Source organism: Electrona antarctica, assembly GCF_951216825.1.
Source record: "Electrona antarctica genome assembly, chromosome: 4".
Lineage (NCBI taxonomy): Eukaryota > Metazoa > Chordata > Actinopteri > Myctophiformes > Myctophidae > Electrona > Electrona antarctica.
The window spans coordinates 47,749,850-47,771,166 of record NC_136809.1 but is presented as its reverse complement, the minus strand read 5'-3'; the positions used below and the strand labels follow the sequence as shown (position 1 = coordinate 47,771,166).

At 42.2% G+C, this 21,317-nt stretch overlaps 1 protein-coding gene across 1 annotated transcript in view; it reads left to right on the top strand.

The window, feature by feature from the left end:
- Positions 1-5,925: 5,925 nt before the first annotated feature.
- wdr19 (WD repeat domain 19) overlaps positions 5,926-21,317 on the top strand; it is a 27,236-nt gene continuing 11,844 nt past the window's right edge. Inside the window, exons 1-22 of the mRNA XM_079499424.1 lie at positions 5,926-6,040; positions 6,755-6,846; positions 7,001-7,066; positions 7,156-7,281; positions 7,627-7,742; positions 7,918-8,033; positions 8,395-8,475; positions 12,563-12,675; positions 12,832-13,005; positions 13,108-13,178; positions 13,376-13,548; positions 13,811-13,931; positions 14,661-14,767; positions 15,168-15,284; positions 15,730-15,885; positions 16,125-16,272; positions 17,053-17,272; positions 18,069-18,228; positions 18,741-18,851; positions 19,181-19,290; positions 19,404-19,461; positions 20,546-20,692. Coding sequence (XP_079355550.1) covers positions 6,035-6,040; positions 6,755-6,846; positions 7,001-7,066; positions 7,156-7,281; positions 7,627-7,742; positions 7,918-8,033; positions 8,395-8,475; positions 12,563-12,675; positions 12,832-13,005; positions 13,108-13,178; positions 13,376-13,548; positions 13,811-13,931; positions 14,661-14,767; positions 15,168-15,284; positions 15,730-15,885; positions 16,125-16,272; positions 17,053-17,272; positions 18,069-18,228; positions 18,741-18,851; positions 19,181-19,290; positions 19,404-19,461; positions 20,546-20,692 — 2,589 coding nt within the window. The 5' untranslated portion in view covers positions 5,926-6,034. The remainder of the gene's footprint in view (positions 6,041-6,754; positions 6,847-7,000; positions 7,067-7,155; positions 7,282-7,626; positions 7,743-7,917; positions 8,034-8,394; positions 8,476-12,562; positions 12,676-12,831; positions 13,006-13,107; positions 13,179-13,375; positions 13,549-13,810; positions 13,932-14,660; positions 14,768-15,167; positions 15,285-15,729; positions 15,886-16,124; positions 16,273-17,052; positions 17,273-18,068; positions 18,229-18,740; positions 18,852-19,180; positions 19,291-19,403; positions 19,462-20,545; positions 20,693-21,317) is intronic.

Here is a 21,317-nt window from a genome sequence, read left to right as displayed (position 1 = left end):
TTTGTTCAGTTACTGAAAGAGTAAGAGAAGAAGACTGTCAATCAGCTGTTTGGTGCATTTTCCTCACATGAGAAAAGATAGAGCTACTGTATAGTTTATTGGAATAATTTACCACGTGTCATTCGTCTAATAAAAATAAATCAGCCTTTAAGAAAGAATTGCAGAGGTATTTACTGGAATGCAGATGACCATAGTTGAAGGAATAACCTACATTTATTAATTTATATTAATACTGTTATTTCATACAGTATTGATTTAACTACAAGTAAGACGCGCGGACGCGGGAAGCGAACGCAGCTCGTAAATTGCAAAAACAACAATTAGAATAAATTACGTAATTTTTTAAGATTTTTTTTAAGTTCTCTTTTTTTTGTGTTTAAGATTTTTTTTAAGTTTTTCCTTTTTAAGTTTTTCCTTTTTACGTTTTTTTTTTAAGTAAAGTTTTTTTTTAAGTGTGTGTGTGTGTGTGTTTTTGTGTGTGATACAGCTGCGCCCTCTGGTGGTGGGCGGGTGGTGTTACAGCGTGACAGACAGACAGACACACAGACAGACAGACATGATCTGCTGGGTCTCATAGTAAATGCTCACTGCGTTCGCAATCACTGCGTTCGCAATCACTGCGTTCGCAATAATGTGAATTTACTGTTTATTTAAATTTGTATGTGATTTGTAATATGTTTTTGTGTGGACGCCAGTAAGATAGTTGCTGATTGCCATGGCATCAGCTAATGGGGATCCCTTTCAAATAAACAAATATAAATAAACACATATGGTAGCAATAATTGGTTAAGGTTACACCAGATGCCTGCAGATGAAACATTTGTTAAACAATAGTAGTCCTCTCATTCATAGCCTGTAGTACAGTACTGTAGTTACCTGTATGCCAATTTGGAATAACAATAACCGTTTATTTTCACAAATTGGCCAAGTCCCAGCTGGGTATACGTCTCACAAAGCTATCAACTGAGTGATGACCACACAATTTGGTTAAACTAGTCAATAATAATAACCATCTATGGCATCCATTGTTTGGTTTTGTATCAAGTAGATGTTTTCAACTTGGCTTTTTATGCAGACCAGCAAAGCCAACTACTAGCCAATTCTGGGGTATCTTAACATAATTCAGTATTTCTTCATAGCGAGATGGTTTTAAGTTGTATTTCTTTGTATAATAATGCATGTGTATAAATAAATACAATGTCCTGTAGTAACCAAGCAGAAGTTTATCTTACCTTTGTGCTTGCACAGGGTTCTTCTGGCTGGTTACAGTATCTCTCGGTCTGAGAGAAACAATGTAAGTCCAAATAGAATCTGATGTCCCTCTGTTCCACAGTCTTCTGGTTTTATACCTCTTCCGCTAATCCCCTACTGACTGACTCATCCACACCATCTACAGATTACAATTTACAATTTACAATTTACAATTTAGGCATTTAGCAGACGCTCTTAATCCAGAGCGATTTACATTAAGCAAGAACAAAAAGCATGGGAATACATCACATATGTAAAATACATTTATCGCGAAACATGCGTAAGCTAAGAACGTGACTAGAACATATCTATATAATAACACTATACATATAAACTAGAACTAGAACATATCTAGTTAACTCAAGGGTCAGGTGTATTTTAAGGCAGACTTAAACTGCGTGTGTTTTTGTGGACATCAGTTCAAAACATGTGCCTCTGCTAAATATTCTCATTTTAAAATGAGGTACGATATACATTAGTCGGGATTGGGATTTATAGATCTTCCAAAATGAAGTTCATCAAAAGTGCATAATTTGTCCGTATGATACAGTTGTGGCCAATTTTGTCATTTATTATAATCACGTTATAATAGTGTCAAATAAATCGTGATAATATGCACGAATACACGGAAAGATGGCATCAGTACAACCGTATCTAATTGTATCTATGTAAAATATAAAAAAATATAATATCATACATACTGGTGCCTTAACCTACATTTCTGTGAGAATGTATTCCTCAGATCTTACTGTAATTTAATTTGTTTGTTTTCTATCTGTAGACAGACAACTACTCAAACAAATTTGACCCTGAAGCTGTAGGGTCCTACACAGAAAAAACTAATTGTTCATTTATACATTTGTAACTCATAGAGATGTTTAATTTGTACACTGTCATACTCACAATTAATGTTGACCTAAACTACTCATTGACATTGTGGATAATCACAGGTCTGTTGCTCATAGACCGTCAGTGTCACTGGTTGGTTTTGTTCAATGAGTTTGTTTACTCTGACATAACAGTGTGTTTCTTCTCACAGTGGATAATGCTGCTGGCAACCTAGTGTCTGAAATAGGATTAGTACTGTACTGTGACCTGTGAGTACAGTATGTGCAAACTTCCAAATTTGCTCATGATTAGCTTAGCTGTCACTGTCATGTTGTTAGTAAACAACCAAATAGGCATCAGTGGGAATCCCCACTCGTCACACTGCAGTAACCCTGACCAACATGCTAAAGACAGGTTTGGGTTGAACTAGACACATGTGCTCCTCGGAGCACAGGTCTCCGCCTGGCCAGGTAGTTATTGTGGGCCAGCGTTGGATGAATTTAGAGTGTCAAATCTGTAGGTAATGTAAAAGAAAATGGGTTTTGCAATAGTCGGCCTCCTTGTGGCACTATAATAGTCTATTGTCCATTGCGTTCATGATTTGAGGCATTTTGTTCAAAACCAGCCACTCCTTTAGATGCCAATTTTAGACAATCGGGATGGAATATGAAAAATCGGACGGATCCGTCTTGATCACATGGCTACAGAGATAATGTGTACCTTGTTGCATGATGTTTGGACAAAATCTGTAGGCATAATATCCAAAGAATTTGTTTTGCACAAATCGGCCTCCTGATGGCACTATAACAGGCCGATGTGTGGAGACAGTGGAGTATATGCTCAGTTTCACATTGATCGGGCCAATCTGTGTATACTAGCTGTACACAAATGGACACACACGTGGGCAGACAGACAGACAGGGGCGAATACATAGTGTTAACCTTTCCTTCGGCCTGGCAGAGACAAAAGATCCATATAAAAAAACAGATACAATACAAAGTAAAGTAGCAACCCATGCACCTCTCCTCCCATCCATACATAAAACGCTTTTAAGGTATGAATGTTTCAGTACTGTACGGTTAGCTCTATAGATACACATACAGATTGTAAAGAGTGTTGGGTAGCTGTGCAATTGCTTGTAGAAAGTTTTTCAAGTATTTTGCTGAGGAAATTAAGGACAGCTGGAGATTGGTCTATTGGCACTTTAGTTGCTTTGTAGATTTTGATTATCATTACAACACAAACATTAACCACTATATAACCACTATATATTAACCCTATACATTTCGGCCATTTGAAAATAGCCGATCTACAGTACAAGCTCACAATGCGTCGCGATGCGACACAGCATTGTGAGCTTGTAGCCTACTGTAGATCTGCTGTTTTCAAAAGCTTTTTATACATTTGAAAACTTGAAATGGGACATTCTGCATAAAGAGTGCTTTCTACTCGTGGTACTCTTAAGGGTATTATACCAATACCAATGTTTTTATTCTTTTACTCAAGTACATTTGAATACCAGACTTTTACTTGTAACAGAGTATTTCTGCATTGTTGCAGTATTGATTATTTTACTTAAGTAAAACATTTGAGTGCTTTTTCCACCACTGCCATTAAGTGGGTTAGACATTGTATAACGCCAGATTATTCCGAAAACTGTGACAGATTTATCCCTCGCCTTAACCCATTTAGGCCTGGAACACACAGCTGCAGGTTATATACCTTTCAACTTAATTGGACGGGAACACGTCCAATTAGCTGTTGCTAGAGAGAGAGTTTTTTTGGCTTTCCGAAATGACGTCATGTGGCAGCCAACTCTATGGACTTTTAATGTTTTTTAGAGCCTAATTATAAATTCCCAAGTCTATGTAATGTTTTTTGTTTGTATAGGGCAGGTATTATGTAATTTCTTTTCCAGCCAAGTCTATGGACTGTAATGTTTGTTTAGGGCAGTTATAGTGTGATTTTTTTGTTATAACATTTTTGAGAAACCTTAGGTCTATACTACAGTAGCCTATCAGTTACCTTGAGTGATAGGCAGGGCTTTGCGTGATGTTTGTGTGATGTGTGTGCCAGCCAGGCTTAGCTTAGCATGGCGTTAGTGAAGAGGAGGCAGATAGACAAGGTCATAATGTTTATGTGGTTGGCAATACTTGTGTGTGTCGTGGTTTAATATTGTTGGCTAAATTAATCTTATTGGCTAAACTTCGTAATTTACCACGGCATAAACGGCCACGACATTGATATAGTGTGAGCCGAGCTCACGGTAGGCCTATGTAGATTGTTTTATGCGCATGTGACACCCAACTCCACTCGCACAAGACTCGAGACTTAGCCTATTATTAAACATTTCACTTCACATCCACATTAAGATAAGTGGTCAGTCACATAATCCAGGCATTTTCACAGTAACAGCCCTGTTTGGTTTTGATTTATGCATCAGCTACTGAAATATAAATTAATTAATACCAATAAGTAAGTATAATTTAATACTTAAATTAATTTAATTTAATTTGATAGGCTAATAAAATACTTTTCTTCAAAGAATGACACTTGTTTTGTGATGGATAAACATAAATAAAATCGCACCCCGTGCGAACTGAGCGGTGCAACTATACTTTTATTGTTTTAGGTGTGTGTGTGTGTGTGTGTGTGTGTGTGTGTGTGTGTGTGTGCGCGCGCGCTGCAGTGGTCAATAGATCCTATATTCTGAACGGACACACATACGGACCGACGGACACACATATAACCATTTGAAGGAGCGGTGTGTAAGTAAGTAGCCTTGCCGAGCCATGAGGCCCATAGGGGCAGGAGCCTATCTCCTGTTTCTGTAGCGTGAGGCAGCTTGACGTACAAGTACACCCCCTGGACATGACGCTAGTATGTCGCAGGGACTTACCCCCAATCCAACCCTTGATGCTGAGTGTCAAGCAGGGAGGCACTGGGTCCCATTTTTAGAGTCTTTGGTATGACCCGGCCGGGGATTGAACCCCCGACCTCCCAGTCTCAGGGCGGACACTCTAACCACAAGGCTCAAAAATATATGAAATAATAATAAAACACTGACACTTGGTGGTGAACGCTATTTTCGTGCTTGGACACAGGGACAGACACAGGGACACAGCCACACACATAGCTGTCTATAGGAGTGGTTGCACCACTCAAAAATATTCAAAATACATTGTAATACCATAAAATACCGCAGTATACAGCATTTTGTTTGATACCGTACCCAGGCATTGTTCTCTCTGTACGGCAAATGGATTTCATTATTAAAGTGCATAATAAAAGGATTTGTTAAACGGATTAAGGAATTGTTCTCGCTTTTGACCAGGTAGAAACAACATTTCCTCAAAACTTGAAATATAAATAAATGCATACTATATAGTATGTATTAATGTTAAGAAAGCAACAAATAACCATATGGCCCTATTGTAAAGTGTAATACTTTATGGAGGTGTCATCCACAGTTAACAGTTTTGTATTGAGTTGTGCTTGAAATGTAAATCCAATGTAAATCAATCAATCAATCCCATGGTGTTTTGTAATAATAATAATCCAAATATACAAATTCCTAAAAATTATACGTAGGTAAAGTACAAGTAAATGTAGGTGTACTTTAGCCTACTTTCCACTACTGGTTCTACAGTGCTTCATTATGTTGCGTTATAAAACTTTACTCTTTACTCTTATTTTGAAGTCCGATGACCGGAAAACAGACTCTACCTCACTTGACGAACGTTCTGACACAGCTAGCAGCTCATTGGCTGCTGACTGTTGCTATGACAACGTTCTGACCCCACAGCTAGCTAGAGGCTCATTGGCTGCTGCCTGCTGGCTGTTGCTATGACATCGCTTCTGCAGTGGACGCTACGAGTGAAGCATTGTGGGATACGAACAACTGTTGCAGAGAAAATGTTTTGAAGATAAAGGATGAATAAATAACGTCAACATTATGAAGGTGGGTGATAATAAGAGAACAACTTAAACAACATTACGTTTGGGTTAAAGACAACGAGTGGGTTTTGGTTTTATTCCGCCCCGATCTTGGTCAGGTCAAGTTGGCAGGCTGAAGCTTGCTTTACACGGTAAAATCTATCTAGCTATCGTTGTTTATAACGTTACTTAGAAGCCAATCTGAGAATTCCATGGGCAAATAACGGGAAAACAGCGTGTCTTGTCTTGAGCGACTATAGAAACTAGCCTGACGTTAATATAAATGATTGCAGGCACGCAGGCAGTCTCACCATGATGATCCTAAACGTGTCAGACAGAACAGTAACAGTACGACTATTATGTGCAACCCAGATTCGGCACAAACAAGGGACTAAATTATTTTCGCTCCTATGCCACCAAAATGTGAATCCCTTGACTCCTTCAAAACCACTCTCAAAGGGCACCTACGGACGGCTGCAATTCGAAACCCTCTTTCCCCCTCACTGTATGTTTTTTCCCCCCCTATGATGATTTCCTTTTTGGCTATATAGAAGTGTATTTTAGTACGTCTAAATGTTATGATTGAACATGGTGGACCCTATTGTAAACAAGTGTAATGCTGGTGTCGTCCACAGTTAACAGTTTTGTATTGAGTTGTGCTTGAAATGTACTGTAATTCTCCAGTCCAAACTGTTCATAAATTCAATCAATCAATCAAACATGTTTATATCGTCAACAGCGTGTTTTCACCCTAGCGGACAGTGCCTGGCAAGGTTCCAGCATTCAGTATAAATGGCAGAAATCGCTCGGGAATTACATTGCTGTTGCAGGGTGAGTAATACGTCTGTGTCGTCTATTGCTTTATCTATCTATCTATCTATCTATCTATCTATCTATCTATCTATCTATCTATCTATCTATCTATCTATCTATCTATCTATCAACACGTCTACACTATTACACAATGTTTCATGTAACTTTCCAGACATGACAACACAGTGAAAATATTTGATCGACATGGACACAAAAGGAACGAACTCAGCCTTCCAGGGTAAGAGCATTGTACGTGTTTTTAATTAAAGTTGAGGTGGTTTCACATACTTATAGTTTGAGCTGATTTACTCTCTTCTCTATCTCCAGGACTTGTGTGGGAATGGACTGGGATAAGGATGGGGACATTCTGGCTGTGATAGCTGAGAAGTCAAGCTTTATCTACCTCTGGGACGCCAGTATGAACAAGACATCACACATTGACAGCGGCATGAGGTGTGACAAGCACATCAGAGACAATCTATGTTCATATAATCGCTCATATTTAAAAAAATATATATATAGTAAACTGTGGAAGTCTGTTACTTCTGCCTTGTTTCAGCATTATTTATATTCTCACCAAACCTTCATTTTATTTTATTTATTCTTGTGTAGTTGTTGGAATTAGATGTTAGTGTCATTTTAATGTTCAGCTCAATTTCCAGTACAATAGGTTCATTCAAGCGGGACGTATACTCCAGAGTCGTCATAACAGTCCCTTTTGCTTCATGGGCTTCTGCTTGAGTGATTCATAATCACCTCTTATGTAACTAAACTCTAATGTGCTGCTGGATTCAATAGAGATCAGATGTCTTTCATCGTGTGGTCCAAAGTCAGTCCTGTGATGGCAGTTGGGACGGCTAAGGGAAACCTGTTGATATACAACCAGCAAACCTCCCGCAAGATCCCAGTTCTGGGTAAATACACACATGCATGCTGCCATGCTCACCTGTACTTGACTATTATGTTTGTGGATTTTGTTCCCTACCTTCCTTCATTCCTTCCTTGCTTCCTTCCTTCCTGCTTGCGTCATTCTTCCGTGTCACCTCCCTCACCACACGTGCACACGTTGACATGCACGTGTACTTCTAGGTAAGCACACCAAAAGGATCACTTGCGGGTGTTGGAGCACTCAAAATCTACTGGCCCTGGGCAGTGAAGACCGTACCCTGAGTATCAGCAGCCATGAGGGGGACACTATCCGACAGGTACTGTACACTGCACGCACGCACGCACGCACACACACACACACACACACACACACACACACTAATCTGTACGGTTAAGGGCCCATGTCACATCTGAGTTGCTAAAATGTCCATCTCGTAGATCGATTTGGCATTTCAAACGCAGACATACACAGAAAGACACACACACACACACACACACATACACACACACTAACACACACAAACAACAATGCTGTTTTATACTTTAAAAACGATTTACAAGCTCACAACGTGCATTTGTGAGCTTGGAGATTGACTGCTTTCGCTATTTAAAAAATAAGTCTGTATATGACATCCGCAACATGAACCGGTGTCCTCTCTCTCTCTTATCTTTGGCCAGACATCATTGCGTAGCGAGCCTGCCGATGTATTCTTTTCTTTGATGAAGACCGATGAGAGGTCATCTCCAGGGGAGAGCACTGTGAGTAGCCTACTGTATATGTTCCTGTTGGCTCCACCCAATTTTGGGCCCCCACACTGAATTTAGATGTGACCTGACCACTGATGTATAGTAGTTGGAGAGAGTATTTCTGATTGTCTCTGGCTACGCGAGACTACTGTTCAGCAAATGGTACATGCTGAGCAAATTTGAACAACAAGCAACAACAAACAAGCATATTTTTAGAATGTTAACCTAATCTATGTTGGATAGAATCAGAATCGTCTTTATTGTCACATCACAATTTGAAGTAAAAAAGTGGGTGAAATTCGTCTTTGTGCATAGAGTTCAAGTACAAGTAATAGTGGAGCAGATTAAGTCAATATATCATAAGAATCGTTCACTTGATGGTACAAGCACCAAAATTGGCACACAAGTGCTTCGGAACCTACTCTCTCAGAAAAGTACGTTGTCCACTTGAAAAAAACAAAATGGACACCATTTTTCAAGATGGCCGCCATTCGAGGTCATTTTAAACCGTGTTTGAGCTATATTAAGCTATAAAATCCTATTTTGATGGCCTATACATCGGAATATATGTTTCTGAGTATGATAAATCCAATTCTGCATTTAGAACATCAAAACTATTTAATATTATGATGATACAATGGGAATTAAACGATAAAGTGGGGCATATTAAGTCCATATTCCATAATAATCCTTCACTTGGTGGTACAAGCACCAGATTTGGCACAAATTATGTCCAGGATGTACTTTCTAAGAAAAGTACGTTATCCAGCTGAAAATCCAAGATGGCCACCAGTTTTCAAGATGACCACCTCATCAAATAAATACGTATAACTTTAATGAACAGAAATGTGTGATCCACACATTGATCCAAACATCAAAATGAATGTATTCTGACTGGAAGAACTCAATGGTGTCAATTATTTAATTCCAATATGGCCGCCAGTTTTCAAGATGGCGGCTATTACGCAACTCAAAATTAGCATTTTTGGAAGCTGTCTGATCACCGATATTGTTGAAGGGCAACATCATTCATTGAAATGCTGTGATCAAGCTCTATTGGTTTGTAATTTTGTATATAAGAGTTATGTCAAAGCACAACCAGGACACACTGGTGACATCACTTCTGTGAGACTCAACATGGGGTTCAGTGTATGCTTGTAGCGTACTAGCTGTAGTTGTGGTTTACTAACTGTTGTAGTGGTGTACTCACTGTAGTTTGTAGTATATTTTAGTGTCCTAAATGCTATCTAATAAGCCCCTGTGTATATCTCAACTAGAAGTTTAGTTAGTTGTAGCATTGTAGTTGATAGACGCACCTGAATCGACAGGATGTGTCAGCATGGGAGAGCTGAGACAAGGGTAACAGGGATTCAGTTACCTGGATGGTGTACAGATCGCACAGGACTTGCACTGGATGAATGGTCGGGCTAGGTGTAGGGCACCAGATGCTTGAACCTAGATGCATCCCATATTTCAATGTGCTTTGATTTGTACGGTTCGGTTGGGTGGTAAAAGGATATAGCCCTCAGCCTTTAACCGTATAACACAAGATGTTCCGCTACTAAAACTGATTGGAGGAAGTGTGTCAAACAGATACGAAAGAGGAGTTGAAGTCTCCCCGTATTTCCACCCCATTCGACCGTTATCTCTGTATTGGATAGGCGAAATCCTCCGTTATCAGCACCTTTATACGGCCAATATGGCCATACTGGCATACTCACCGTTTCAGTATGTCATTATCACCTATTGTGACCGGTGATAATGGTGTTTTTGTGTCACTGATGTCAATGACGGAGGCGCGCTGTGTCTGGTGGCCTTGAGCCACGTGAGACAACGTGCCGAGCGTTGCGACGGCCACCAGACCCGACTCAGCACCGTCCGAGTTACGTCCCGATAGGCAGAGGATAGTATAGTAGCCCCTAGTTTCCATGCGCCGACAATAGAGTTGGAAATGACACGTTCAGCCAAGGGTGAGTATGCCAGTATGGCCATATTGGCCGTATTCCAAGGTGCTGATAACGGTTGATTTCGCCTATCCGATACAGTGATAACGGTCGTGCCCATCATGTTAGACTCATCCAGATTGGATGATGGAGGTGGCAGTGAAAATACATTGAAGCAAAACAGTACAAAGTTAGTTAGTACCAAAAAGTACCAAAATTGTCGGCCAAATGTTTAGCAACGGAAACTCCAGTTTTCCACTAAGAGAGCAGCTGAAATTCAGAATGATCCTGGTGACGGACATGCAAAAATTCGAAGAGTGCAGTGGATGTGATCTCCCCCCATCGAAGCCCTGTATGACGATCGTTGTGTCAGCAAAGCTTGTGGACTTATGAGGGACCCAAGCCATCCCAACCGCAGAGATGCTTGCGGATGCTGCCACATGGAAAACGTTTTCAGTCTCAAAGCCACTGGAAATAGACTGCAAATAAGCTTCTTTCCCCAAACAATCAGATACATGAACGAACTGATAAGAACCGGGGCAAAGGTTTACCTAACTTTGCTACTACAGGGAAAACATGCACATGTATATGTTACTATTTTTCTAGCACTCTTTATTCTATCCCTTCGTTTGCTGTGCTTGCTGTGTTTTTTGTTGTTTGCCATCTATGCCGCTGCATTGTCTGTAAGGAAGCCAAACTAAAATAAGTTGTACTCTTATGTACCTGTCCTGTACACAAGATGTAACCTTGATCTAGGTTCAAGCATCTGGTGCCCTACACTTAGTACGACCATTCATCCAGTTCCATTTAAGTCCTGTGCGATCTGTACACCATACAGGTAACTGAAGCCCCGTTACCCTTGTCTCAGCTCTCCCACGCTGGCACATCTTGTCAATTCAGGTGCGGCTATCTAACTACAATACTACAACTAACTAAACTTCTAGTGGAGATATATACAGGGGCTAATTAGCATTAGGACACTAAAGAATACAACAAACTACAGTGAGTACACTACAACAGTTAGTAAACCACAACTACAGCACTGAACCCCATGCTGAGTCTAACAGCAGTGATGTCACCAGTGTGTTCCTGGTTGTGCTTTGACATCACTCTTATATAATAAAAAGAATACAAACCAATAGAGCTTGACCATAGCATTTCAATGCATGATCAATGAATGATGTTGCCCTTCAACAATATCTATGATCAGACAGCTTCCGAAAACGCTAATTTTGAGTCATGTAATAGCTGCATCTTGCAAACTGGCGGCCATATTGGAATTCAATTCCAACACCATTGCGTTCTTACAATCAGAATACATTCATGTTGATGTTTGGATCATTAACACAATTTTACTTCGAAAACCTTTTTGTGGTTTTGTTTTTTTGCATTTGACGAGGTGGCCATCTTGAAAACTGGCAGCCATCTTGGATTTTCAGCTGGATAACGTGCTTTTCATAGAAAGTACATCCTGGACATCATGTGTGCCAAATGTGGTGCTTGTACCACCAAGTGAAAGATTCTTATGGAATATTGACTTAATCTGCCCCAGCTTTTTGTTTAATTCCCATTGTATCATCATAATATTCAATCATTTTGATTTGCTAAATGCAGAATTGGATTTCTCATACTCAGAAACATACATTTCGATGTATAGGCCATCACAATAGGATTATTCAATCAAACTATAGTTCAAACACTGTTTAAAACCATTTTGAAAGGCGGCCATCTTGAAAAATGGTGGCCATTTAGTTTTTTCAAGTGGACAACGTACTTTTCTGAGAGAGTAAGTTCTGAAGCACTTGTGTGCCAAATTTGGTGCTTGTACCATCAAGTGAACGATCGTTTCAGTAATCTGCTCCACTATAAGGGGTTTCCAAATATTTACAAGCTTGTTTCACAAACGGCACAACCGCTTCGTGCCGCGTTTTGAGCGTGCAGTTCTGCTACTTGTGATACTTTTGTGTGACGCTGTAGTATGATTAAGTAGCTTAAGTAGTTAATTTTACGTAAAACACAAGTTTGAATATGCAGATGAGTGGGTTTTTGCCCGACAGCAACGATATTATTCCAGGTATGGTTTATACTCCCATGGGACTGACGGAAGTGAGAGGATATGGCAGGTCAGTAGGAGTGACAACGTTTGACTCTCACAGGTGAGTGTTTCTGTCGGGAAGAAGAACCTGTTCCTACTCAACCTCAGCGACCCTGAAAACCCCATCGAACTGGCCTTCCAGCCTCGCTATGGACACATTGTGGCTTACCGTTGGTAAGAAACACACACACACACACACACACACACACACACACACACACACACACACACACACACACACACACACACACACACACACACACACGTAGATATTTTGGTTCTTGATTCTGTCTCTCGTTATCGTGATCTTCTCTTCTCCCTTCCTCCTAGGTATGGCGACGGGTACATATTGATTGGGTTCTCTCATGGCTACTTTGTGGTCATCTCCACTCACATCTTGGAGATTGGCCAGGAACTGTACCAGGCTCACAACCATAAAGACTGCCTCAACAGTGTTGCCATCTCCTCGTCCTTAAATAAGGCCGCCTCCTGTGGGGACAATTGGTATGCACACGCACGCAATAATAGCCGATTGACCATGTTATATGTTATATTTATGAGTGTGTCAAACTGTCTGTCTGTGTGTGTGTGTGTGTGTGGTTGCAGCATAAAGATCCATGAACTGTCTGATCTGAAAGATATCAGCAACATAGTTCATCTGGACGACGAGAATAAAGGTGAGACAGTTCTTCTATTCAACCACAGAGCCCCCCCCCCCCCCCCGACAAGGCATTCTGAATGAACCCGAACAACACATTACCTTTTCTGCCAATGTCGGCAAAGACCCCCCCTCCCTTTCCTCTTTTTGACAATCTGCTACTTTCTTTCTTTCTCTCTCTCTCTCTCTCTCTCTCTCTCTCTCTCTCTCTCTCAGGTCTGGACCAGATGAATTGGACAGACGACGGCCAGTTATTGGCTGTGTCCACCCAGCGAGGGACTCTGCATGTGTTTCTGACCCGGCTACCCATCCTGGGGGACAGCTTTGGCACCAGGCTGGCCTACCTTACATCCCTGCTGGAGGTCACCGTGTCCAACCAGGTGGAGGGGGTGAGCACACGCACACGCACACGCATACGCACACACACGCATACTCACACGTATACCATACCATACCATCAGTGCTAAAGCACAATTTGTCCTTGGCTAGACGGAGGGGACTTTGAAACAGCATTGTGCTAAAACATTTCTTGGAAACCGGCATATATGAAGTGTTTTTTTAGGAACAAATATTAAAAAAACGTTTTTGTTAACTGAACTAACGGGGTGAGAGTGATGATTCCTTCTGCGTTGTGTCCCCCGCATTCCTCAGGAGAGTCCGGTTGCAGTAGCGGTGGAGGTGGAGCCTACGTTCATCGCCGTTGGACCTTTCCACCTGGCTGTGGGCATGAACAACAGGGCCTGGTTCTATGCCCTCACAGACCATGAACCTGGTGTGTGTCCAGTGGCAAAACTAGGCTTTACCAGCCATGGGTTTTCTGATGAAAGGGGCCCCGCACATGCACACGCACGTGCAGGGCTCGTACACACATGCAAAAATTGATTATTTGTCGGCTAATTTGGACCATTTGGCACGCTTCTGGCACGTTACTTTGGCCAAATATTTACCTACAAGCTCGTTCATCAGCAGCATCACGTGCAGAATGTAAAAGAAACCGTTCATATCGGCAATTATTCACCAAGTGCTGAAATGGAGGATGTAAGAACACACTTTTGGTGGTTACAGAGCAGGGTAAATATGAAGTTTTGCCCCAAAGTCTTGTGTATATTCCTTATGTCCAGGCTGGTGGTGTGGTGTTGTTATGTTTTACGCATGTTCACGGGTTTGAGAAGGGGCTCTCGACGGCCGGGTGTCGCTTCTTCCTCCAATCAGTGGCAGGAGGAGGCCATGTCACTGACGGGAGGAGGAAGCGACGCCCCGGCCTCCGGGGGCCCCGGGGCTCGTGGGTTGACATAACCCACCAACCCTATGCAAATTTTGCCTCTGTGTGTGTGTGTGTGTCCCCTGTGTCCGCAAGCTCGCTCGTGTGTGCACGCGCGCATGCGTTTGTGGGCGCTTGTGCGTATAGCAATCCAAATGTGTAATGTGTGCAAAATTCGTTAATTCATGCGTGTGCAAGCGTGTTGAATTTGTGAGACTCCTGTCTGTTTGCGTCACTCAGGTTACAGCAGGCTGACAGAGATAGAATACCTGGGGACAATAGCCAGCATGTGCCTGAACGCAGACTATGCAGCAGCGCTGTTCGAAGGAAAAGTACAGGTGCACATGGTGAGGGCACTGTGTGCGTGCGTGCATGCGTGTGTGTGGTTGTGTGTGTGTGCGTGTGTGTCTGGGTACTTTATTTAGATAGAATATTTATCCATATGCATGTTGTTTACGTGTTCACATACTATACATACTTACCGTATTTAGATAGATGTACAGTATGCTGTTTGCCTGTCCACAGATTATTAAGGACGGGAACCCTTTTTGTAGCTATACCTTTCAGGACAGGAGCCCCTTTTGGGGTTGCTATGTACAGTATATAGCAATAAGTAAGGATTTAAGTATGTTTTTCAGCATGTTTAGAAAGATGCTAGATTCGATGCCTCATTGTCGTGTGTGTGTGTGTGTGTGCGTGTGCGTGTGCGTGTGCGTGTGCGTGTGCGTGTGCGTGTGCGCGCTATAGATGGAGTCTGAGGAAAAGGAGAACAAGTGCCATATGAAACTGTTTCCAGACGAAGACACGAAAGGGAAGATCCTGTGCCACGCCCTCACTGCTGACTTCCTGTATTATGGCACTGATGTAGGTTCCTAAGAACAGCTGCCACCTCGCGTAGCACTTTGTCCGGTGCCTTTGTAGCTATAGGGTTGGGACCCGGAACCAGGGCCTTTTCAGACCCGGTTCAGAGATCGAAGAACTGGAATCGGTTCCATCGTATTTGGAACCGTTTCTGGAACCGTTTTTTCTTATCTCACTGTCAGAGCTGGTTATGTGGACTTGACTCAAACGTTTTAATTTCACTCTGAGAATGTATAAATGGTCCATTTGTACTCTCTCAGAGTTACAGTCCTGTAAGGGTCCATTGGGAACACCCTATAGGAACCCTTAAAGGGAACCGTACCGATTTAGTCGACCAACACTAAAACATTTCACGTGACTAGTAAAATATGACTAAAACTAAATTAAATTGTATTCGTGTGTATGTGTTGTATACAAATGTGTGTGTGCGTGCGTGTGTGCGTGCCAGTCGGGAAGTGTGCTGTGTGTGTTGCTGGAGGACTGGCAGACGGTGAGCACCTACAGCCACACGGTGGGCGTGAGGAGGGTGTTTCCCGACCCAAACGGCACGCGCATGGTCGTCATCGACGAGGAGAACGGAGGCTGCCTGTTGTCCCCCGTCAATGTTAGTAGTATGGCAGCACATGGAAAAATTGCTCAATTGTTTTTATCAATACTGCAATGTAGAACTACTCTGTTACAAAGTAAAAGTTCGGATTTCAAAATGTACTTGAGTAAAAGTGCAAAAAGTAGAAAATTATGTAGAATGTCCCATGCCAAGTTTTCAAATGTATAATAATCTTTTGAAAATGGCTGATCTACAAGCTCACAATGCGTTGCGTGTGTGCGTGTCTGCCCATCCAGCCCAGAGACTGCTGTTATGAGCTCCCCAGTTTCTCCCCCACCATCACAGGAGTGCTGTGGGAGAACTGGCCTGGTGACAGAGGAGTGTTTGTAGCTTATGACGATGACAAGGTCTACACCTACGCACTGCACAAAACCACCATACACGGTAGGAACTGGAAGATAAACACACACACACACACACCTCGATGAGGAGATTTTGCTGTTCTGTTCTGTTTTTGTTTATTGCTTTGAAATGTTGTATCTCGACGACACTGCAATTGAGGGTGACCTCAATGTCTTTCGAGAATAAATAATGGTTTGAATGAATGAATTGTTGTCAAAACTGTAATCCCTAGAAATCAGACGGTTACACATCGTCATTCCAAAGCCCACTATTCCGTGACGCATGACCATTCCGACTCGCCGCATTACTAACCCTGTCCCTAACATTTAACCGCACCAGTTAAATGTCAGAATGCCACTCTGTCCCCGAAGTACGGCTCCAAAACGAGTGCTACAGGTTCATAGTGCCATGGATATTTTGGAATGCAGAAACATGATTTGCCTATTGACTTTAAAATAAGACACTCGAATGTAATGTGTTTAGGGAAGTTGTCAGAAACAAACAAACAAACAAACTATAATTAATGTGGAATGGTTATGGCTAAAAATATATAATACCAGTGACAGATTATATAAATATCAACTTGTTAAATTTAGAAAGTTCCACGGGCCGGGCACTTAGGCTGTTAATCCAAAGCCTGGCAGCGTCGTGGGTTTGACTCCCGATCCCAACGACCTTCACTACCCATCTCTCTGGGAGATGGAGAGTGACGCGAGAGATGGAGAGTGACGCGCAACAAATAAATACAGAAAAAGGCCCAAAAATATCTTAAAAACAAAATGGTCACTGTATGTCTGCAAAATATTCTCTCTACCTTTCTAGGTTTCCGGGTGATGCTGGTGGGGAACACCGCGCTGCCTTTCTCCCACAAGCCCTTGCTGCTGTACAACGGGGAGCTGACCTGTCAGACTCCGAGTGGGAACACCAGCGAGGTGTCGCTGAGCACGCACGCCTTCCTCAGACAGCCTCAGACCAGCAGCACGCAGCCTCTCAGTCCCCAGGAGCTGAGCCAGCAGCTGTCCCAGGCCCTCACGCTCAAGAGGTCAGCAACAGTACTACTGTACATACTGTACAGCCCTGTGGTGGGGGAAAAGTTCTCAATTGTTTTACTTTAAGTAGAAGTATCTATACTGCCATGTAGAATTACTCTGTTACGAGTAAAAGTCCATAATTCAAAATGTGCCTGAGTAAAGTACAAAACTATTGATATTGAAATGTACTTAAAGTACAAAAGTAGAAAGTACTCACTATGTCCCATTTAAAAATTTCAAATGTATAAAAAGCTCACAATATGTCGCAACGCCAATGAAAAGTAGGCTTCTGACAAAACCTCTTAATTCCATTGGACTGCTCAAACATTCTACTAAAGGAGCCAACCTCTCCCACTCTCATGCAAGTCATTGACAATATATGAAGTCACAATACCAACTTTGATGAGGCAAATTCCTTTTGTATTGTCGTGTCGTGTGGTTCTCACAAAATCCCAAAGCACAGCTGGACTTCTCAGAGCACACCGTTATGGAACCACTGCTGTTATTTATCATTCCCTGTGCACCACAACCTCTAGTCTAAGAGTTTGAATATATTCTGGAGTAGGCCGAAACATTGTGTTTTTTTTCCCGCCTTGGTAATTAAAGTTTTTGGGGAGCTTACATAACGGTGTGCAGACTTCTTCTTTCTTTTGCAGTTTGTTCTTTCTGTTCGAGCACCCGTCGAATTAGCTTGGGATGTGTGTGCACCTGCTGACCACTTTTGAATATATTCTAATCTAATATTTCATCCATGATGTTTGAGGTCCACCCGTGGATAAACTTGTTTATATTCGTGGTGTCCTCCAGGTTCTCGGAGGCGTTGGATCTGTGTAAGTCCGCCGGCAGTGCAGCCGACTGGGCTGAGATGGGCCAAGCCTGTCTGGTCCACATGGAGGTGGACCTGGCCATTCAGATCTACCGCATGAGTGGCAACGTTGGCATGGTCATGTCACTGCAAGACATCCAGGTGAAAAACACACACACACACACACACACACACACACACACACACACACACACACACACACATTTTATATTGTCTTGTCAGTAGGAAGAGAGCCTACTGACAACCACCCTAAGGACTACTATCTGTACCGAGTAGACCGCTAGACCTACTGCACATGTAAACGGAGCTGCTACCTTTAAACATATCTTAAATCTGAGGCTTTTTTGTATACTATTGAAATAGTCTTGAGAAAAAATGCTGCTATTTGTCCCCAAACATTGCTGCTATTTGTTTCAAAAAAGCTTTATACCCTGTATAACAAATACGAAAAACAAAACGACGCAATGTGACGTAGCTCTGTTTTTTTGTATATATTTGCAACAGTTTTTTATAAAATTTTGACACTTGCTTTGGCAATATAAACATATTTGTTTTCTCATGCCAATAAAGCTCATTTGCATTGAAAAATGTAATTGAATTGATAAGAGCCTCCTCATAAGAGCCTCCTCTCTATTGTCCTGGTCATCATGCAGGGTCTAGAGGACAAGAATCTGCAGGCGGGCCACTTGGCCATGTTCTTGAATCAGTACGACCTGGCACAGGACCTCTATATGTTGTCTAGCTGTCCCATTGCTGCCTTGGAGGTAACACGCACACACGTACACACGCACACACATGCACACATGCACACAGATAGATAAACCATTAAAGTCCAGCTTGAAAAGTAAACATTAAAAATAATTATTCCGTTTTTCATCCTTGGATTGACACACAAAAATCTGCGCTATGGTTACTGAGAAATGTCACTGGAAACTTGTCTAAAGCAGATTGCCTGTGCTCATATAGAAGAAGTATCACTTGGTAGACTATACCTATCCAAACATTTAATAACATAGAATAGATAGCTTGGATTGATTTGACAATTTCAGCTCTTTGTGTGTACGTACGCGTGTGTGTGACGTGCATTCGTCAGATGAGGAGAGACCTGTTGCATTGGGACAGTGCTCTGATGTTGGCCAAGAGACTTGCAGAAGACCAGATCCCCTTCATATCCAAAGAATACGCTGTACATCTGGAATTTATGTAAGTAGTGCTGTACTTTACACACACACACTCACTTATGCACACAACAAGGCAGACTTTTGCATCAGTGGAAGACATTGTTTGTAATGTTCACAATGTGTTTGTTTTCATAGTGGAGACTATGTGAATGCACTGTCGCACTATGAGAAAGGCTTGACCCGTGACAACAAGGTAAATGCACCATGCCTCATTTCTTCTGCCACACAAGTACTTCTAAACCTGCCCAAGTGTTATTTTACTCTGTGGTTACAATGACTTTTTTTTTACGTGACCCCACATACATGAACAAAAGGGATTAGCGATTATGTGTTCTCATCTTACAGTTTGAAATCGGAGAAGAAAACCAGCACTCACGGCACTGTCCTTTAAGGCAGGGGTTCTCAACGTTTTTGGCCGGGGACCCCCGAAAATGCTTTGGCTCGGGACCCCCGCCCCGCCCCCTCCCGACCCCCAATATAAATTGACTGCTACAATAACCTTAAGTTATAATTTAGCTATTTAAAAATAGCAGATCTACAAGCTCGGTGGCGCGCTACGAGCTTGTAGGTCTGCTATTTTTGAAAAATCGTGAATTATTATTATTATTATTATTTTATTTTTTTGAAAATAATTTGGGGACCCCCCAAAATAATTTGGCGACCCCCCGAGGGGTCGCGACCCACGGGTTGAGAACCCCTGCTTTAAGGCACTTATTTATTTTTGCATGGTAGGTACTGTAGGTATGGCATGCTGCAAACAAGCAGCACACAATGAACGTGTTTCGGCAGATGCCTTCGTCAGCGTTGTATACGGCAAACAACAACTGGTGTCACATTTATAGTGTCCGTGGTTGTAACACCCTCCCCTGTCCATGTCGAAACAACATCCAACCAAAACAAGCACCAAAAGTGCAGTCGCATAGCATTTACATCAAACAAAGTTATATAAAGCTTATGCATGACTTTGAGAGTCAATAAGGCACAACATGCCAGTAACATATTTACCCATATAACTACATATAATCAGTAAGACGTTATTAATAGTGTTAATTGGGCACCATTGGCTGAATCCTTAAAAAGAAGAGGTATTCTTCTATTGCAAATTGTAGAATATTATATTATTATATATTAGTGCTAAAGTAGAGAAGATAGGTTGAGCAACACAACATAACTAGAAAACTTGTTTTGCAAAGATTAATAGAGGGCATGTCTTCTGTAGAAATACACAAATAAAGCACAATCCACCCCTCTCTCAAAAGGCATCTTACACTCTGTAGTTCCAGGAACATGATGAGGCGTGTCAGGCGGGCCTGGCCAGGATGTCTATTCGGATGGGAGACATCAGGAAAGGTGCAGTCCAGGCCGTGCAGCACCCCAGCAGAACCCTCAAGAAAGAATGTGGAGCAATACTGGAGAGCATGAAGGTAGACACTCAACTCATTTTGTTAGTGTTAGTTCCCTAGTAGTAGGTTCGCAGTCGTCCTGCTGTCTGTCCGAGATTTCCTTCTTTTTTTTGGCGTCCAGTAACTTAGTAATATCTTTTCACTGCTCTTGGATGCAGTAATAAAAGTATTAGTGAAGTCAAAGTAGGAATTTCAGGTATAGTGTGACTCATAGGAATAGACTATGTGACAACCAGGTATAGTCTGGTGACCACCGGAGAGACGGGTGACAGCCGGAATGTAGACGGCACCCCGGGAGCAGTATGGGTTAGCGCCCCAGCCTGCGTCCTCCGTGAGGAGGAAGCTCAAAAACCTTCTGTGAGGCCTTCAGGAGGGCCATTCGAGCCGCAAGTGGAGCCTGCCAGTACTACCGTTGCCCAGCGGTGGAGCCTGCAGAACCATTGCGGCTCAAGAATCCACCACTCCTGAATGAAGTGAATGAACTCCTGTCTGGTGCTGGGAGTCTGGTGCAACGCACAGGTCCTGGCGGTACTCCTGGTGAGAGCAGGAGTGGACCCGGACAGGAGTCAACCCACAGAGCCTAGTCCCTCCACATGCCAGAATTGTGCCTCCCAGTCCTGGCAGAGTAGTTCCGGAGTGGATCCAA